The 19,167-nt window shown below is 47.8% G+C and overlaps 1 protein-coding gene across 2 annotated transcripts; it reads right to left on the bottom strand.

Annotated features, from left to right (window-relative positions):
• Positions 1-1,386: 1,386 nt before the first annotated feature.
• LYPD8 (LY6/PLAUR domain containing 8) lies at positions 1,387-11,447 on the bottom strand. 2 transcript variants are annotated; one of them, XM_072949661.1, is made up of 7 exons: positions 11,390-11,435; positions 10,631-10,746; positions 8,936-9,045; positions 8,429-8,548; positions 6,597-6,755; positions 5,155-5,289; positions 1,387-2,452 (listed from the first exon to the last, which is right to left on the bottom strand). In XM_072949661.1, the coding sequence occupies exons 3-7, from the start codon at positions 8,988-8,990 to the stop codon at positions 2,199-2,201; spliced, it is 723 nt and encodes a 240-aa protein (XP_072805762.1). In that variant the 5' UTR covers positions 8,991-9,045; positions 10,631-10,746; positions 11,390-11,435; the 3' UTR covers positions 1,387-2,198. The 2 variants fall into 2 exon arrangements, with proteins under 2 accessions (XP_072805762.1, XP_031527984.1); XM_031672124.2 differs by lacking the exon at positions 10,631-10,746 and having other exon boundaries at positions 11,390-11,447.
• Between the last annotated feature and the right edge of the window lie 7,720 nt (positions 11,448-19,167).

Below are 19,167 nucleotides of genomic sequence, written 5' to 3'. Positions count from 1 at the left end.
GATCCTGGGACACAGAAACAGCTATAATTTCAGTGAGATTGGCATGGTCTGAGGGAAGTGGGCCAGGGCTGTGCCTTCCACATCCCTCTTTCTGGTGGGCAACCCCTCTCCCTAGAGCATGGGTTGAGGGGGTGCTTTCAAACTGGAGTCATCTGCTAATGGCTAGTATTTACTCTTTGCCAAGGAGAACTATGTTGGCAGCTCTTAACAACCCCATGCAGCAGGCATTATCACTATCCCTGTAGTACAGGAGGGAAACCGAGGCACGGAGAGATGACATCTATTGCCCAAGGTTCCAGGGCTAGAAATTAAAGCCATGATTCTGGATCTAGAGGCCATGCCCCTGACCACTGAGCCATACTGCCTGTGAGGCAGATCCTGCAAGGTGCATATGGATAAACACCTCCTCCTAGGCCATGTCACTGAGGCTCGCCCCTTAGAGCGTGCTGCATGGCCTCCGGGCTCTCTCTCCTTGTCAGCCAGCTGGATGCAGGACAATTAACTAAGAGCCCAAGAACCCAGGGGACAGGAGAACCATGGGATAGAAGGAGCCTGGCCCCTTCTCACTCTCAGAGGGGAGCTGCCCAGGACAGCTACCCAGTCAGAAACATCTACCTGGGTTCAAGTAACTGAGAAATCAACTTTCTTTGTATTAAACCCCTAAGTTTTTTGTGTGTGTGTGTTTTTTTTTGTTTTTGCTAAGGTCTATCTGTTACAGCAGCAGAACTTAGCCTATCACTAATTGCAAAGGAAAAAGCAGTGACTTTCTAGTGGAGAAAACTGGCCGAAAATCCACCTTAACCAAGCGATCAAGGTTAACATCACCAGTTGATGAGACGTACCAAGATCGCGTAACTCCCAATAAGATGCACTGAGGAGGGCACCTCCTTTCTGTGGGATTCTTGCCGAAAATGCATAACCTCAAATCTTATCGTGAGAAAATTTCAGATAAGCTCAAATGTCTCAAAAACAAGTAGCCAATAAAATAAAGACTCCAGAACTGTCACAGATTGTGGAAGATTGAGGAGACGTAACAACCAAATGCAGAGGATTGGATCCTGGACCAGGAAAAAAAAGGACATTAGCGAAAACCTGAATGAGACCTATTAGTCAACAGTATTGTTTCAATACTACTTTCCTGGCTTCAGTAATTGCAGTGTCGTTATGTAAAATGTGAACAAAAGAGGAAGATGGGTGTGGGGGTACTGGCAGTCTCTGAACCGCTTATGAAACTTTTTGATAAGTCTAGAATTATTTCAAAATTAAAAACCTTAAATAAGAACGAATGCGGTGATGAGTTTCTGCAAGATGGCCTTTCTGGCGGTTCTGCTCTTAATCATTGTCAGTGAGCCCAGGCAATAAAGACTCAAAGCGGTTTATACCTTTAAAAGTTTTTATTACAGAAAACCCCATTCTTCCGAGTCCAGCTCAAGGCCCCCCTTTATTTACTAAGCCTGGGCTTCTGGCCGTATGGAATTGAATGGTTTTCTCGTTCCCTGGTTAGCTGGTCTGGAGTCGAGGAATCTGCATTGGATTGTAAGTTCTCTGAGAGGAGGGGCTGGGGCTCTCCAGCCGTGTTCCATTTCCTACAAGGCTACGAGACACCTGGTCTTCGAGGTGCTGACCGCATCGTGTCCCTGCCTGAGAGGTTAAGCAGAAGAGTCTGCCAGCCTTCAGCAAGCCCTCTGCACCCTCCTTTGGGTCCCGTGGTGACGGCCCTAGCAACGTCACTGTGGGCCACAGTGGACCAGAGCCAGTACGACCGCTAAAGAGTCAAACAGCGATGCTGAGGGTCAACACACAGCATCACGAGGCGCAGCTGGGGCACCTCCTGAGTGTGAGGATGGGGACAGTGGCACGTCAGTCCCCAGAAGTGCAAGGAGGTAGGTAAAAGATGCCAGCAAGGTGGAAGGAAGAGTATGCTTCTCAAAAGCAAACTGGGCAGGGATCAAGGAGGTCCTGGGAGCCCACACGCAAAGCTGCAAGGATTGCAAAGGCAAGGAACTGAGAAGTGGTGCTGGATAGCAGCTTGAAGGAAGCCTAGCCCAGAACGTATCGTGACAGATTTGGGCAGCGAGTGAACCAATGTTTTAATAATAAAGAATGATGTGGCTACCACAGGGCATGACCTGGAAGGCTGTGACTGCTGTTCACTGAGCAGTCAAACAGGGGAGGGGAGGGTTGGAGAGGCGCCGATCTCAGAGCAGCAGCCCCAGCAGGAGAAGGCTGGCAAGGGCCACGGGGGTGAAGAAGACTTTAGAGCCGGTGCCACTGGTGGGACGGTGAGGGGCAATGGTCTTTGGGTTTTTGGTCGTTGAGGCAGTGGTGGATTTGTCCGCACACACTAACTTCTGCAAAGTGAGTTCTCCAAGCTTTGGCTTTTTAGTAGACAGGATGTGACAGGTGGCGTCGTTGATGTTGGAACAGCCTTTCAGCACTAATTTGCTCGTCTCTGTGAATGCAAAAGAGACAGTAAGGACATCACAACCCCTTTGTCCACCGCCCCCCAACTCCCCGGTCTTCTCAGTTACCTGCAAGAGCTGAAATGGGTCTGCTCCTGACACAGAAGCCTGGAGAAGGGGCCCAGGACTATGAACACCAAATGGTAATGCCATGGAGATCCCCTCCCCTCCCTAGTCCCACAGGAAACGGGGGCTCCGGAGGTGGGTGTGAGCCTGAGGTCACAGGTGAGAGCCAGAGCTGGACCTGGAACTCAAATCTCCAGTGTTTTCCTGAGCAGTTGGCAGGTGGTGAAATCTAGGGACAGGCTCAGACCACCCATAGTCTTCTGCTCTCAGTCCAGGAGGGAGTCAGCCATTTAGACTTCTCCTGGGCTCCCTTCCTCTAGGCTCTGTTTTCCATCCTTACTCCTCCCTGTATCTGAGTTCTCCCTGCCTGAGTTTTCTCTGAGAAGAGGGCATAACAGCCAGAGGGGATACAGAGAGACCACTGTGTTTTTACTCTAAAAACATGTTATGTTCCGTTTAACCCCGTTTTAAGGTGCAGGTCCTACGAAAAGACCAAGGGAATTTGCAAAGAAGATACAGTTGTGATTGCAGCTACCTTTTATTGAGTCCCTACTGTGTATCTACTGAAGGCCACAAATCAAACAGCCCTGGAGGAAGGGGCCTGAGGAGCTGACCGGCTATGTGCCAGAGGCGGGGCTGTAATTTGAGTTCAAGGCTGACTCCATACTTGCTCTGAGAAGGAGAAACTTCCAAATCCCAGTAAAAACAAAAGCAATCCACTGTTGCTTTAGAGTAAATATCAGTGCTGGAGGCTGAATTAGAGTGGGTTAGGAAGGTGTGTTGCTTGGCACATGTCTACAGTATTTTTTTTAAGTCAAAAACAAAAACAAAATCCTACATTTCCGGTAGCTTTGATCGGTCCAGCTTCCAGACCAAGCCACAGCCTGGGACTTCGCAGACACCTGCGAACGCGGTGAACAGGAAGAGCAAGTCCTTCTGATTCCGTGGTTGCCCTCAGACACAGCTTTAGGATGAAACACCAGAGCTGCATAGACAGCCCAGAGATTTTTAGAGTAAAAAGACCCTTAAATGCATATCCTAAGAGAAATGAGTCCATCTGAAGAGGCTACATACTATATGACTCTAGTTATGTGACATTCTGATAAAGGCAAAACTCTGGACAGGGTTTTGAAAGAAAAAAAAAAAGCAGAGGTTGCCAGTGGTTAGGGATGATTTGACAGAGCACAGAAGATTTTAGGGCAGTAAAACTACTCTCTCTGATACCATAACAGTAGATTCGTATCATTCTATATTTGCCAACACCCATAGGTTGTACATCACAAACAGTGAGCCCTAACGGACTCTGGATGATAACAACGTGCCAACACAGACTCATGGATGATAACAAATGTACCTTTTTGGTGGGGCATGGTGATAGTCGGAGAGGCTGTGTATGTGTGGGGGCAAGGGGTGAAGGGGAAATCTCTCTACCTTTCTCTACATTTTCCTGTGAATCTAAAACTGCTCTAAAAAATAAAGTCTATTTAAAAAAAAAAAAGTCAAGGGAAGTTCAGGGTAAGTATGATGTTTGGCCCCACTAAGAAATCTCCAACTACAATTAAGCATTGGTTTCCGATACTGTAATTGCCATTTTAAAGTTGGAATCAAATTGTCCCTGGGTGTTGGTGCTCTTAAACCCTTGTCCTTCGGAGCCACGTTTGTGGCAAAGACTAGCTGGCTGTTCGTTTTAGCTTCACGCCTCTTCCTTTCCTGCTGGGCTACCACTGGGTTACATGTCCACCTTCAGTTCCTCTATAGTCTGGGGTCCAGCCAGTGGAACGTGGGAACGATGCATTCACTTGTAAGCCCTGCCTGGAAAAGCCTTCCTGCCTTCCTCCATGCCCTTTCTTCCCCCATCTGCTAGCGAGATGCTAAGAATACAGCAGAGAGCTGCCAAGTCGTGGGTGGGAAGGGGCCAAAGCCTCAGGATGGAAGGAAGGTCCTGGACTCTGCAATGAACTGTTGCACGAACAGCAAAATAAACGTCTGCTGTATTGAGCCATAGGGTTTGAAGATTGCCCTTTCACAGTAATTAATTTACTCTGATTAATAAATGTATTATTCTTTAAGTATTCAGGCATGAATAACACTTGTCTGAATATTTAAAGAATTACATGTATTAGTTTTGTATTGCACGATGGTTACTTTGTGTCTCATATTGGTTAATATCAAATTACTTTCATAGAAAAGATCAACTGGTTGGATATCAAAGCTCAGTGTGACTCTTCCTTCCAGGTGACCCAAGCTGTCCTAAACCAACACCTCTCAGTGACAGGTCGAGAATGAAAGTGTACATATAAAAGGAACCAAGTTAGATGCACCCACATCTACAAAATGGCTCAACCCGTAAATAAGTAAATGCCAAGAGTGACCTGATGCCTAAAACGAGACTGGCTTGCTTAGAAGCCACAGTGAACAGCGTTCAAGAGAGGGACAGCCCAGGAGGGATGGCTCTAGGCTGAAGAGACAGAAACATCTATCAGCTCAAGGCTACATTAACAGCCTCACTATCTCAAAGGAATCTGACTTTATCCCTTCATCCTACTAACCTTCCCCAGTCCTTCTATGTTAACCCAGAATTTATGACTGAAGTCCCATGAAAAGGAATTGGAACGCTGAAACATACCATTCCATCCAGCGACTAGATTGACACACATTTCTCTGTTATTACATCTCAGGGGTTTCCCATCACAGGAAGCTCTATTAAATTCAAAACATGCAGGGCACTCTATGTTGCTGGACGCGTTTACCAGTGGAGGAGCTGGGTGGAAGAAGAGTCATTAACTCAGAAGTGTGTTATGACAGAGATCCTGGTACCGCCCAGAGGGGAAGGGCTGGAAGGGAATAGGCAGACACACTAGTCAGAGACCCGAGGAACGGAGCAATTGCGTGCTCAGGAATCTCAGATCCTGCCTTAAAAACACCAGTCACCTCACCCCCACATCCCATCAAAATATTTACAAGACACAACCTCATACACCTACCTTTACACACCAGTCAGTCTTCAAGAACTGTGGTCAGTGAGTGTGGTGGGATGGGGACAGGAAAGGTGAGATTTTGAGCTAAAAACAACCTGTAGCCAATGTCAGAATTAGTCAGCTATTCTGAACACTTGCCAACAGGTGTACAACTGTCATTCAATCTTGCTCTGAACAGAAGGACACAGGCCATTATTTAAGACTGTGACTGGGGAGGGGGGTGGGCGGGAATTATACAGAGACCCAGCTCTGCTAATAATGAACTCTGTGACTATGGCCACATTTTCTCTTCTTCACAAAGAAGGCTTCGGTCTTGACCAGCAGTTCTCAAACTGGGGTCCAGGAACCCGTGGGGAACCCTTGCAGGGAGTCTACTAGGTCAAAATCATTTTCATGGTAATATTAAGATACTCTTTGCCCCTTTTACTTTCTTTCTTTCATGAAAATACAATGAAGTTTTCCAGGAGCCAAATGACATGTGAGATTGCAACGAACTAAATGAACAAGCAAATCTGAGAATCCAGCTCTACTCCATTAAACCAGAAATGAAAGAGCTTTGAGGAAACATATAGCAATGCCACTCTCCTCATTAAATTATTTTTTTGTTTTGGAAAATAGTTATTTCTGTGTAAAAAAAATGTTATTAATGTTAACATGTAATGGGTTTTATTATTTTTAGTGAACTAATAGAGATTTCTAAATTTCTTAGCCTTGATTTTTAATAGAGTAAATATTGATAGATATAATCCACTAAACACAAGTTATTTGGGATCCTCAAAAATTTTTAAGACTTAAGAGTCTTAGAAGAGGGCCTGAGACCACAAGGGGTTGAGATTACAAATGAGCATCTAATCCTTTGCACACACCTTGGAGCGCTGTGATTTCTGTCTTTACTGAGAAAGGGGAAAGCACGGTAGTAATGCTGGTTTTCCTCACTTGTGTCTTAAGGAATTCTTGTATGTCAGCTGCTAATGCTGCTCAAATATGCACTGACGCACCTTGACTTAAGATATCCTGTGAGAACACAGGTGGTGAAGGAAGGGACGGAGCTGGGAGGACAGAGAAAGGGGCGCGCACGGCCAGCACCCACCTGCAGTGACAGTGACGTTACCGCACGGGCCTCCTTGGCAGCACTGGCTTACAAATACAAAGTTTTCGTTAGCCGTGTGGACACTGAAACTGTAAGCCTCCATCCCACTGCAGTTGTGTGCAGAGCAGGCCGAATTCTGGTAAAATATGAAGTTTCCTTCTGCACAAAGACAAACACAGATCGTCAGGCCTGGGTGCACAGAGTTCAGGGAGGGCAGAGACCCTGAAGGGTGACTGCTTCAGCCAAGGGCGGAAAACACCCCCTCAGCCCAATGCGATTTGGGGGATGGGGGACACTGGAGAGAGTTTTCTGTAAAAAAAAAAAATCCTTCCCCATAAGGTAGTATTATCAGGGTGTTATCAGAGATGCAGATTAAATTCCAGGTGGAAGGCAGTTGGGGAGCCTAGAAATGGGTGGTTCAGACTGATACCCCAGAGCCCATGATCAGTCTTAGAATCTCTAAATATAGCCAAGCAGATGGGATGGGCCAGTGTGCAGCACAATGTTGAACTTGAAGCTAGTCAAGCTTCTAGACCAGAGCTAGCCAATACGGTAGCCACTAGCTACCTGTGATGCTGTTTAAAATTCAGCTCCTCAGTCACACTAACCATATTTCAATTGATTGATAGCTACATGTGGCTACAGGACAGGCCATCACTGATACAGACATTTCCACCCCTGAGGAATGTTCTACTGGCAGCGTGGATGCTGTTTACAAGAAATACCAGAAATAGAAGAACAAGAGAAATGACACCACAAGGGAGCAAAGCTGAACTGTGAGACAGTTACAGGACAAATGGCCTTATTTCTCCAACAAATCAATGGGATTGAGCAAAAAAAAAAAAAAAAGTGATGTTAGCTATCATTCAACGAATTAGACACAGTGGACCTAACAGCAAAATGCAATGTGAGGACTTCGTTTGGATCCAAATTCCAACGCATCGTCTATATATAACACATCTTTGAAACATTTGGAACATTTTTGTTTGTTTGTTTGTTTTCCTTTTTTTTTTAATGTTTTTGTTTTGGTGGGGGGTAATTAGGTTCATTAATTTATTTATTTTTAGAGGAGGTCCTGGGGATTGAACCCAGGACCTTGTTCATGCTAAGCATGCGCTCTATCACTTGAGCTATACCCTCCCCTCTGAAACATTTGGAACATCTTTAAGGTGGCGTGAGTATTAGAAGAAATTAAAGGATTGCAGCTGATCTTCTTAGGTGTGATAGTGGTGTGGTAGTTACATAAAAAGAAAAAAGAAAGAAAGAAAAAGTCCTTATCAGAGATGAGTAGTGAATTGTTCATAGGGGAAGTAACATGTTATCTAGGTTTGCTTTAATATACTACGGGGAAAAAAAACAGCTAAAAGTTTGTTGTTGACACAGGATGATGGTTACGTGGCAGTTCATCATAGCTTCTTCCTGCTTTTGTATATGTGTGAAATGTCCATAATAAAAAGTTAAAAATAAATCAAAGTGTGCTGAGAGAGAGGTAACAATCATGCCAGCGGAACACCCTGAAAGAAAGCCTGAGAGAGAGTATGTTGGATCTGGGGTAGAAAGGAACAGCGAGAAGAAGGAAGGCTGGTCTAGAATGAGGTCCCAGTTGGCGACAGCAACTCCAAGGAGCCACAGGGCTTGTCTGCTCGCTTGGCTCTGCCACTGTGTTACCGTCTGACCCCGGCTTGTTGCTTCTCCTGGGAGGTGACTTCGTGGCCCCCCTCCCTGCTTGCGCAGCTCAGCCTTGCCCTCGGCCTTCCTTTCCTGGCCCAACTCCCCAGTTCCTGCCCTCCCCAAGTGTCGGAAATGGGAATGATGGTCGCCCCTCGGCTCACCTACAGAAGCGATGGTCAAGAAGGAGGTACAGCTGGTGCTGACATTTGCAGGACATTCAGTGGCATTTGCGTTGACACAGGAGTTTCCCCATGAATTACACTGCAGACATTTCAGGGATTCTGGGGACACAAGATGTCTGGCATCGTCAACATTCAGGAGACATTTACAGAGTATACTTTGGACAAAGCATTGCAGTAACTTCAGGGTCAAAAAGCAACTCAGATGGTATCCCTCCCCTCTGGGCTCCCCCCCCCCCCCCCGCCGCCAAACTTCAGGCTGTGAGATGGAGCCACCCCAGTTAAGTTTCTCCCCCCATCCGTCATTCCCCAATGGGAAGACCCAGCCTTGACCCACAGCACAGTGCGACCAGGAGTAGCGCGCACGGAGTGAGAATGTTCCGCGCTGACCACACCTTGACATGAGAAGTCACATGAGAGGGTCCCAGAGGACCAGGAGGAAAGACAAGGGGTTTTCATCCCAAGAGGGGGCCGCGTGGTTTCCCTCACCTACAGCTGCAACCGTGAGCAGTGCGGTGATACCCGCAACGAGGAAGCCCTTCATGGTGCCGGACCTGACGTCTTCCGAGGACGAGGACTGTGGCCGCAGAGCCTGAAGCCTGAAGAGACATAAAGAAGGAAGTCTGGGGGTTCCGAGGCTACTGGGGAGTGACATTCCCTAGGGTTGCAATCACACGTACACAGCTTCATCCTTGTCACAGAAAGAGTCAGCATCCTCAGCGGGGGTCACAGAGCCGCGATGCAGGGTCCACCCTGCCCGTAGACCTACAACAGTCCGGATTTCCCCAATCCTAGACACCTGCAGAAGGATCTACACAGAGACAGGAAACACAGCCGGGGGCCTTCCTACAGAGCCGCTGTGGGAAGGAAATGGGCAGGCGGACCCACTGAGGATGGGGGTCCAGGAAGAAAGCTGGCTCTCCCCTCCCAGAGCGTGATGTCCATCCTGTGGTTGGTATCTTGCCACATTCACACTTCGAGGCTCTGTCTCTGCCATCATAACTCCAACAGGCAGACATCTATTCTGTTCCTAGCACTAAGGTGCATTGATTCCTGTAATTCCTCCCTCCCAGCAGGCAGGCACTATTATGAGCATCACCCTCATTTCAAGGGGAAATCAAGCCTCAGAAAGGTTAAGTGAAGCATTCAAAGTCAGGGTCGCACTCCTAGGAGGTGTTACAGCTGGGTTTGGTCCAGGCCCCTAAGCTCCACTCCACACGGTCTCCGTGACTCCCAAAGCCCTGGGGCCTGGATACACTCAACCCGCAGGGCTGAAATTAGAGGCCCGCGCACACCGCTGACCGGCGAGCCTTCAATCTCTCTGCACCTGCAAATCGACTCATAGCTAAGATTCATTTGTATTTATCAGGATCCTGAATCAGACCTCCCAGAATGTCCACTTGCCCCTGTATCAAAGCAGTGCGGAAGGGGAACCCGGCCTCCCTCATCGTTAGCTCATTTATCCTATAAACGGTAGCCATGAGCCACAGATGGCCACTTACATTCAGATTCATTGGAGGAATGAAAAGGAAACATTCTGTTTCTCAGTCACCAGCCACGCCGCACAGGTGGCCGCCGTGTGGGCCAGTGCAGGTACAGACACACCCTTCCCTGCAGACAGCCCCGGTGCGCGGTGCGGCCGCGGAGGCTGCAGCCCAGCCCCCAGGTGGGCAGCCGGAACTGGCCGATGGAGGGGTGCTGGAACTGGCCGATGAGGGGGTGACGAAACTGGCTGATGGAGGGGTGCTGGAACTGGCCGATGGAGGGGTGCTGGAACCTGCCCGAGCTCACCCAGCTTGTGAGGCCAGCACTGGGTGCGCTCCGGGTCCCTCCCGGTCCGACGCTGAGTTGCACCGTGATAGCTGCCCGCTTGCTAAGGAGCACCCCATCTTCACCTGGGAGCCCCAGCCCGCCTCCTGCCGCCCACCTCACCGAGATGTGCACACACCGCGTATACACCCCCCCCACACAGCACACACATAAACACACACACCCCCACACTAACACACCCACACACACATCCCACACACACACACACGCACCCCTGCACCTATGCTCCCCTAGTTAACTCATCAGGGGTTGGTGAAAAGGAGGAGGAGAAACCAGCCCATCAGGGGAACAGAGGGCCTGTCAGTTAGCCAGTGGCCCCGCCACTTAGAGATCCAGGGAGAACAGATAACGTACGTCTGGTGTGGAGCGCGTGGCAGTTCCTCTGTGCGCGGAACCTTGTATCCTTCCCGGCCCAGTCACCTTCCAGGCCCGGAAACCCAGGACAGAGAGAGGTTCAGGGGTCGGGCCTCCTGGGAAGGGACGGGGAAGCCTTGTGGGGACGGGGGAAGAGGAGAGGGGAGGGAAGGAGGTGACCTTAAAGAGGCCACGGCAGTGACATCAGTTAAGCAGACAAACCGCCTGAGCCCTTGGGGCGGAGCCCTGACGATTAGCCCCATTTCCAGGGGGAAACACTGGAGGCCCGGAGAGGTCAGGACCTTATCCAGGGACATGCAGCAGAGAGACAGCACCTGGAGGTGGTGGGGCCCAGAGCCTGGCTCCCCACCTCCGTGGGAGAGAGGGGTCAGCGAGGTGGGGGTCGGGGCAGGGGGCCCCGTGGGGCAAGTGAGAACGAGAGGCGTGTGTCCACCGCTTTGCAAAGGCCTTCCCACTCCTTCTATCCTTGGATATTTTCAACAGTCTGAGAGGGACCTACCACAATGGCTCTCACCTTCCGCACAGAGGAGCGAGGGCTCACAGAAGCCATGAGAAGGACAGAGCATCACACACACGGAGCAAACCTCAGCACCTCTCCGCTCTAGCCGCCCCTCCCCTGAGCACTGCCCAAGGAGCAGGAGCCATGAGATGCGCTGTCCCCCAGCCCGCCCTGAATGCCCCGCCTCTGCTTTCAGCTTCTCCCAGCCTGAGTCCCACAGCCCAGCCCCAGCCCCTCACCTTCTCGGTCTCGGCCCAGAGATTGCCCTCCAGAGGGTGGGTCCCGGCAGAAGCTTGTAGCAGGGGTGTAAGGGACCTTATATAGCAGGTAGCTGCAATCAGAAAGTACAGCCTCCTCCAGGGAGGGGCCTCTGAGCCAGACTGGGCCCCGCCCAACCACAAGTGATGCTGGTCAACTCGCTGAGGCCTCCAGGAACTGAAAGCAACTTTGCTCAAGACCTGCCTTTGGTAAAATGTGCGAGGGAGCCAGGTGTGTCCCTGGTATCATCTCATGTTAACTGAGGCCCACTGAACGGGTTCCATGACTGGTTAATGGATTACAAGCACCACCTTACCCGAACCTGGTGAAGCAGCCGCCTTTACTAGCCCATTTACAGATGGGGACCACCAAGGCACATGAGGGAAACATAACAGCTTGTCCAAGGTTACACCGCTGGGGCAGAGTCAGAACTCAGAAGCAGGTCGTATGGGGTTTGTGCAGCTCAGGAAAGGGGCTCGGGTCCCCTCGGGCAAGTGTCTGAACTTCACTAATTCTCAGGCTCCTCCAGCCAAGATGAGGATGTGCAGCCTCGCAGGGTGGAGGGGCCATGAAGCCTCTGCCTGCAGGATGCCCTGTGCAAGCTGTTGCCCCCTCCCAGACCTCAGGCAGCTCATCTGCCAGTGCCGTCCTGGTGAGAGCTCGGGGCAGCCCAGGTCCCTCCCAGCCCTACTACTGTGCTGTGCCTGCTCCTGGATTTGAGTGCGAACCTGAGTTCCCTGCCCTCCTCATCATTCTGCTGTTCCTGCCACATCAGACACTCACCCTCACTCACACACACACACACACAGACACGCACAGACACACACAGCAGGTAGGGAACTGAGGATGCAGGGGTTGTGGGGTGCGCATCACACCGACACCCCCAGCTGGCAGTCAAACCTGAGTTCCCTGCTCTTGAAAAATACTTCTTGTCCATCTGATGCCCACTTTGACCTTTTCTGTGGGTCATGCACTCATTCAACAAACATTCTTGGAGCACTCACCATGTGTCAAGCCTGCTCCGGGCATTTGGGAGGTATTTGAGCAAAGAGACAGAAACTTTGCCTTCCCGGAGTGTAGTCTAGAGGGGCAGATCTGACACAAAGAAAGTGATAAATGAGCAAATTACAGGGTAGGCCAGAAGGTGGTGACTGATCTGGCGAAAAGACAGAGAAGAGCGAAGGTGAGGGATGGACAGTCCTAGGGGCAGCGGAGGGGGCATGTTTGGTTTTACATAGAGAGGTCTGCGGTGGTCTCATGCAGAATGCAAAATCTGGGTCATTTCAATCAGCAGAGCCTCTGGCCATCTCTTACTCTCTCTTCTCTCCCCCTGCAGCCCCCACGCTGCCCATGATAACATTTTCCTAAAAAAAGGCAGCTCCCTCTGTAACAGAACCCTATTCAGTCTTCACTCCAGCTGCTTGGCAGGGCCCAGTGGGGGACGTGGGAGCAGGAGCAGCCAATCGGATGTGAGTGGGAGAGGATCTGAGGATACAGGAAGTGTTGCCTTTGGGATAATAGCCCCAGGGGCCTCTCCAGTATTGAAGCCGAGGATGGACTGGAAAATCAGGCTGATCCATGTTCTTCTTCTCAGAAGACACCTGATACCCAGGCAGATCCGGATCGGAATCCACACTTTGCTCCTCCTGTCCCATAAGTTACTTATGAAACTGGTTTGCAGGGCCTGAGCTCCCCATCTGTAAAATGGGAACACCGGACCCCTGAGGAAAGGCCTGCTCATCATTTCCTCCTGGAATCCTTACCCCATTCCACTGTGGTCTTTCCAGTGTCGTTTAACAGTAACACCACGGGGGCACATGATCACGTGTGATGAACTGGGCTGTGCGTGACCACTTGCAGCAGAGCCGGGTCTGCCCCTCCCAGGGCCCTGGACAAGGTGAATATCATTATCCCCCTGACAGCTGGGGAGACTGAGCTACAGAGAGGCCACTCTGACCTCTAGGCCTTCAGACACCAGGGCCAATAATCTTCCCACTCTAACACGGCTTATGTGGGACCAGCCTCTGCCCCTGGGGTTGACAACAACGACTCAGCTCTCTTCCTCCCTGTTCCGGGGTCACCGCTCTGTCATCGCTGAGGAGCTGTCAGGGTCGGAGGGCTGGGAGCATTCACGAGGTATTATATGAAAGCATGCCTCTGAAGCAGAGCCCCCTCTGACTAGCCAAGAAGTCCAGGGACCCAAGAGAAGCAGGCTCTCAGCACAGTCCAACCTTTGTTCTTAAAACTAAGGACACTGGACATGCCTGCGGCACCCTGGCTCCATTATCCCTTTAGAAGAGGACAAGGCTGGCTGTCCTCATGACCACTCAGCCAGGCAAGCTGGAAATCACTCAGACCCCAGAGAGTCATGGTGGGGTGTGAACCCAGAACCACTGTGGGAAATGGGCTTCTCCCAATGTTTCCCTTGACCGTTAGCGGACAAAGCTTGGAGGTGAGCTCTTGGAGGAGTCCACTCTGTTCCGGAGTAAACATGGAGAGATGTGCAGGATCGGGGCAGGATGGCCAGAGCTGGAACCCCAACAAGATATCCAAGTTGAGAACTGGGCAAAGGGTCCAGTCAAGAACCTCCATCCCTTCTCCATCTGCCCTCTGTGTTTGCTTCAGGGAGCTTTCATGGATTGGCTCGTTCCTACAGCTTGGCCCTGTGAGAACAAGATAAGAATAATGAAATTACTGTCTTTAACATTCCTGACCTGCAGGCACTTTGGGGTGGGGGGAATGCGCATGCCCTGAGGCACGCGCCCTGTATAAGATGATGATCCACTGAGTCAAGGGTTCTCCATCTGTCAAACGGGAAGAGCAATGCCACCCACTTCTTAAGAGTTATTCTCAGGGTTAAAGGGGATACCCCGGGCAGACACTTAGTATACACTTACCGTGTTGTAGGAGCTCCCAAAACAATGACTCCCTTTAGAGTCACCTGCTCCAAGAGCTTGAACCAATGCACCGCAGCCCAAGTGGACACACCAGGTCACACAGGGCAGGGGCTAAGGTGAGGCCAGCCCCAGTGCACACACCTGCCACCTACCAACTGATTGAGCCTGGACAGTTACACAGACGTTGCACACTCTCTGAGCCTCCAGTTTCCTCACCTACATCTAACGTTTCATAAAGATTAAAAGGAAACACATGATCCTCTTGCACGGAGCATACACTATTAAAAATCTGGCTGAAGGAAATTTTGCTGCTGTTATCATCAACTCAGTCCCTGGAATTTACCTGGGCTTCCTTCGTGTCACTGAATGTGTCTAGGACCAAATCAGTAATCATCTCAGGAAATTTTCAGTATGACCATTTTCCTAAAAACTTTCGGCTCTAAGTATATTTGAAGAATTGCTGCATCCAAAAGTATAAAACCAGTTTGTATGTTCATGTATGACTGAAAAATTGTGCTGGACACCAGAAACAGACAAAACATTGTAAACTCACTGTAACTCAATAAAATTAAAGAATAATTGAGATTTGTAGATACTGACAGGTATATATAGAATAGATAAACAAGTTTATACTGTATAGCACAGGGAACTACATTCAAGATCTTGTAGTAGCTCACGGTGAAAAAGAATATGAAAATGAATATATGTATATTCATGTGTGACTGAAGCATCGTGCTGTACACCAGAAATTGACACAACATTGAAGACTGACTATACTTCTATTTAAAAAATTAAATAAAATAAATAAAAAAGTAAAACTAGTTTGTCTATACAGTCTACTAATGGGGACTTCTGCTGGTTTGAAGATTTGTGATGGAAACAAAATGGTAAACTGAGATAAGAAGGAATGGGGTCAAGGTGGGAAGACCTCTCCGAGAGGTGAGGAGGAACAAGGCAAGGGAAGAGGGAGGTCAGATGGTTCCTAGAACAGGATCAAAAAACGTGAGCCAAAGAGGCTGATCAGTAAAGAACACGTCCTGCTGAAGGAACTGAGCAAAGGAACACCAGTGTGCTGAAGAATCATGAGATCAGAATCACACCTGACTGAGCTCTTTTCAACATTTTATGTTTGTTCTAGTCATAAGCAATTCAGATGAAGCACAAAGAGCACCAGTCTTTGATAGCAGGAAATGAGCGTTCAGAACCTAGTTTTGCAATGTACTAGCTGTGTATTAACTTTTCTCCATGCGTCACAATGTCCTTACAAAATGGTAAAATTAGTAATACGTACCAGTGATAAAATGGATGGTGACCCCCTGCCCCTTACGCGTGAAAGAGAGTAGAAAAACAAGTCGCCACCAGATCTACCGTTCCTAACAAACGTGGTGCTGAGCACTGGCTCAGGAACAAATCCAATATCCCTCACAGATCATGCCAAGGGTATTGCGTCCTCTTGGAGCAGAGTCAAAGTCATGTTCACAGGGAGAATAAACTCTCTTAATGTAGGACTGAATTATGGTGCCTTGAGAAGAAATATTAAGACTCAGTTTTGCTTTCTAGCAATGAGTGAGGTAATCTGCAAGCATCCTCATTGTTTTTTTTTTTCACACCTTTATTATGGTATGATTCCTGTACAGTAAACTACACATACTTCAGATGTACAATTTGATGAATTTTGATAGATGTGTACACCAATGGAACTACCAGCCAAATCAAGATACCTAACTTTTCCATCACTCCCCAAGAGGGTGCAAATTTTGAATTTCCAGTTTATCCTTTCCCACCCCCTTTACCCTCTGGTAACCATAAGTTTGTTCTCTATATCTGTAAGTCTATTTCTGTTTTGTAGATAAGTTTGTTTGTGTCCTTTTTTTAAATTTCACATATAAGTGATATCGTATGATATTTTTCTTTTTCTTTCTGACTTACTTCGTTTAGAATGACAATCTCCAGGTCTATCCACATTGCTGCAAATGGCATTATTTTTTATGGCTGAGTAGTATTCCACTGTATATATACCATACCTTCTTTATCCAGTCATCTGCTGATGGACATTTGGGTTGTTTCCATGTCTTGGCTATTGTAAATAGTGCTGCTATGAACATTAGGGTGCATATGTCTTTTGAATTAGATTTTGCTCCAGATATATGCCCAGGAGTGGGATTGCCAGATCATATGGTAAGTCTATTTTTAGTCTTTTGAGGAATCTCCATACCGTTTTCCATAATGGCTGCACCAAACTGCATTCCCACCAGCAGTGTAGGAGGGTTCCCTTTTCTCACAGCCTCTCCAGCATTTATCGTTTGTGGACTTTTGAATGATGGCCATTCTGACTGGTGTGAGGTGATATCTCATTGTAGTTTTGATTTGCATTTCTCTGATAATTAGTGATATTGAGCCTTTTCTCATGTGCCTATTGGCCATTTGTATGTCTTCATTGGAGAATTGCTTGTTTAGGTCTTCTGCCCATTTTTGAATTGGGTTGCAGTTTTGTTTTTGGTTTTGTTTTTTTTTTTTAATATTAAGCTGTTGAGGGGTCTGCACTGGACCCAGCTAACCCCTCCCCTGCATATCTCATTCTTTCTCCCTTCAGAACCAGCTTCCATTAACAGCTGGCCAGAGCCCAAGGTGATGGCACTGGTGAGATTCCAGAAAGGGAACAAAGGATGGGGCTCTGTGTCCCTTGGGAGGCAGTGGAGTCAAATTTCCCTGGGGAGTGGGAAGAAGGGAGAAGAGAGACAACACTGGAGGCTTCACAGGAGACAGAGGGAGGGATACCAAAGAGGAGAGGAAAGAGGTAGACTCAGACGAAAGAAGGACCATCCAGGACCCTCTGCCTTCCTTCTGCCTCCTCTGTGAGACCCAAGACAGAAATGAGTTGACCCAGGCTCCTTCTGGATGTAGTGGTCTACTACGCCCACCAACCTGTCACGGAATGCACCTCCACGAGGGGACAAGACTGCTTCAGAGAGGTGTGACAGTCACTTTCTAATCACTCTGGTGACAGACATTAGTGGCTTTCTTGTTTGTGTTGTCCTTTTATGATATGTACTTTTCAACGTGAAATCTAGAAACTCTATGGCACCTTCCAAATATTAGCTTGGGAAACCATGGGACATACCCTTCCTTGCCTCAGTTCGTCCTAAAGACAGAAGGTAGAATGGTGAAGAGTTATGAATGACCGGCAGGACCAAAGGAAGAAAACCAATCACAAGGGCTACTGAAGACGGACCAGACGTGAGGCTATTCCTGCATCACTGCCAAGGCTGTGTCTATTTGCTCACTGGGACAGGGGCAAGATTCCCATGCCCTTGGGACTCATTCGAATGGCATGCTCTTTTAGGCAATATCATGCTGTTTCAGAAACAGGAAATGAGTTACTAAAGGGTGAAAGGGTGAAAGGGTGAAGGGTTTACACTGATGTCGGTGGCAATGAGGAAATATGGAATATAAGGCTGGTTTCTATTTCTGACTTTCATGGGCTATGTGACTTTGACCCAAGTGCTTCCCCATTTTGTACACCAGGAAAGACACAGATAAGTCCAGAATTCAGTCTAGTTTCAGGTGTATTGTTCTGACAGAACCAACTGCTCTGAGGCTTCAGTTCCCAGAACTTGAGTCTGTCTTCTGAGTACAAATATGGCCATTGAGACTGGGCAACCTGACTTTACTGCAGACCGTGTGCAAACCCATCACACAAGGCCTTTTAAAACGATCTCATGGGTTAAAATGGGCTTAAAATGTTCACAGGGGAATAATAAAAGACAAAACCCCTGATCAAAAGAAAACCTAGTCAAGGAAAATTCATATTTCAAAAAGTGGGTTCCACTTCAGTAATTACACCTTAGGACCTCTGTGGGCCCCCCTCCCCAGTGAGATACACATAACTGGTGAGAATTATTAAAATTATTATTATTAAATATTATTAAAAATTATTAAATATAAAATTATTAAAATTACAACCATGTAAAAAAAAATCTCTGAAATTCCAATAGAAGTTGGAATAGCAACCATAAGTAAGTCGAAATGTGGCTATATTAATATTACACAAAAAGGATTTTAAACTTAAAAATACTGCTGGCGATCAATGGGGACTTTTGAAAGAACAGAAAACTAACAAGATGGCTATTGAGTTGTTCAGGCCTGTCCTTTAAGCTAAACTGATCTTCTGACAAACAGGTCCCCCCCCACCCCCGTGCACTCTTTTCTTAGAATAACTTAGTCCTTTTTGACCCTAGAGGTCTTGAAAGCCAGTCATGGGCTTAACCTCAAGAAAATGGGCAGCCTCTCTTAAATTCCTCCACAACAAGAGCAAGTTCTTATCAAGATGAAGAGAATGTAACACCCTGTAAAATGCCCTGTTAGCACCTTTTCTGCTCCATCCAGTTTTTCTATAAAACTTCAAGACCTCAACCCCAAGATGGGCTCAGAGTCTTTAAGGCATTCACCTGCTGTGACGCCCTTTGCCTGGCAAAGCAATAATGCTCTTCTTTTCCATCCTCCCAAAACTCTGCCTCTGACTCTCAATTTGGCCATCAGGGTACAGAGGCCAGTTTTTTGGCAACAGTTTCATAATGATAAATATATATGATCTATTTCAGGGAGATATAATAGAAATGAACAAATGGGTACTTAAAGAATACATAGAACATACAAGGATATATCGTACAATGTGAGGAATATTAGCCAATATTTATAATAAGTAAACATGGAGTATAACCTTTGAAAATTGTGAATCCCTTTATTGTACACCTGTAACTTATATAATATTGTACATCAGCTATAGTTCAATAACAAATTTTTTCAAAGGGAAAAATCAAAGAAATACAAATGTTTTTACTTCTCAAAATGAAAAGTAGATT

The sequence above is a fragment of the Vicugna pacos genome, chromosome 3 (assembly GCF_048564905.1).
Source record: "Vicugna pacos chromosome 3, VicPac4, whole genome shotgun sequence".
Classification (NCBI taxonomy): domain Eukaryota; kingdom Metazoa; phylum Chordata; class Mammalia; order Artiodactyla; family Camelidae; genus Vicugna; species Vicugna pacos.
This window is presented reverse-complemented; position numbering and strand designations above follow the sequence as displayed.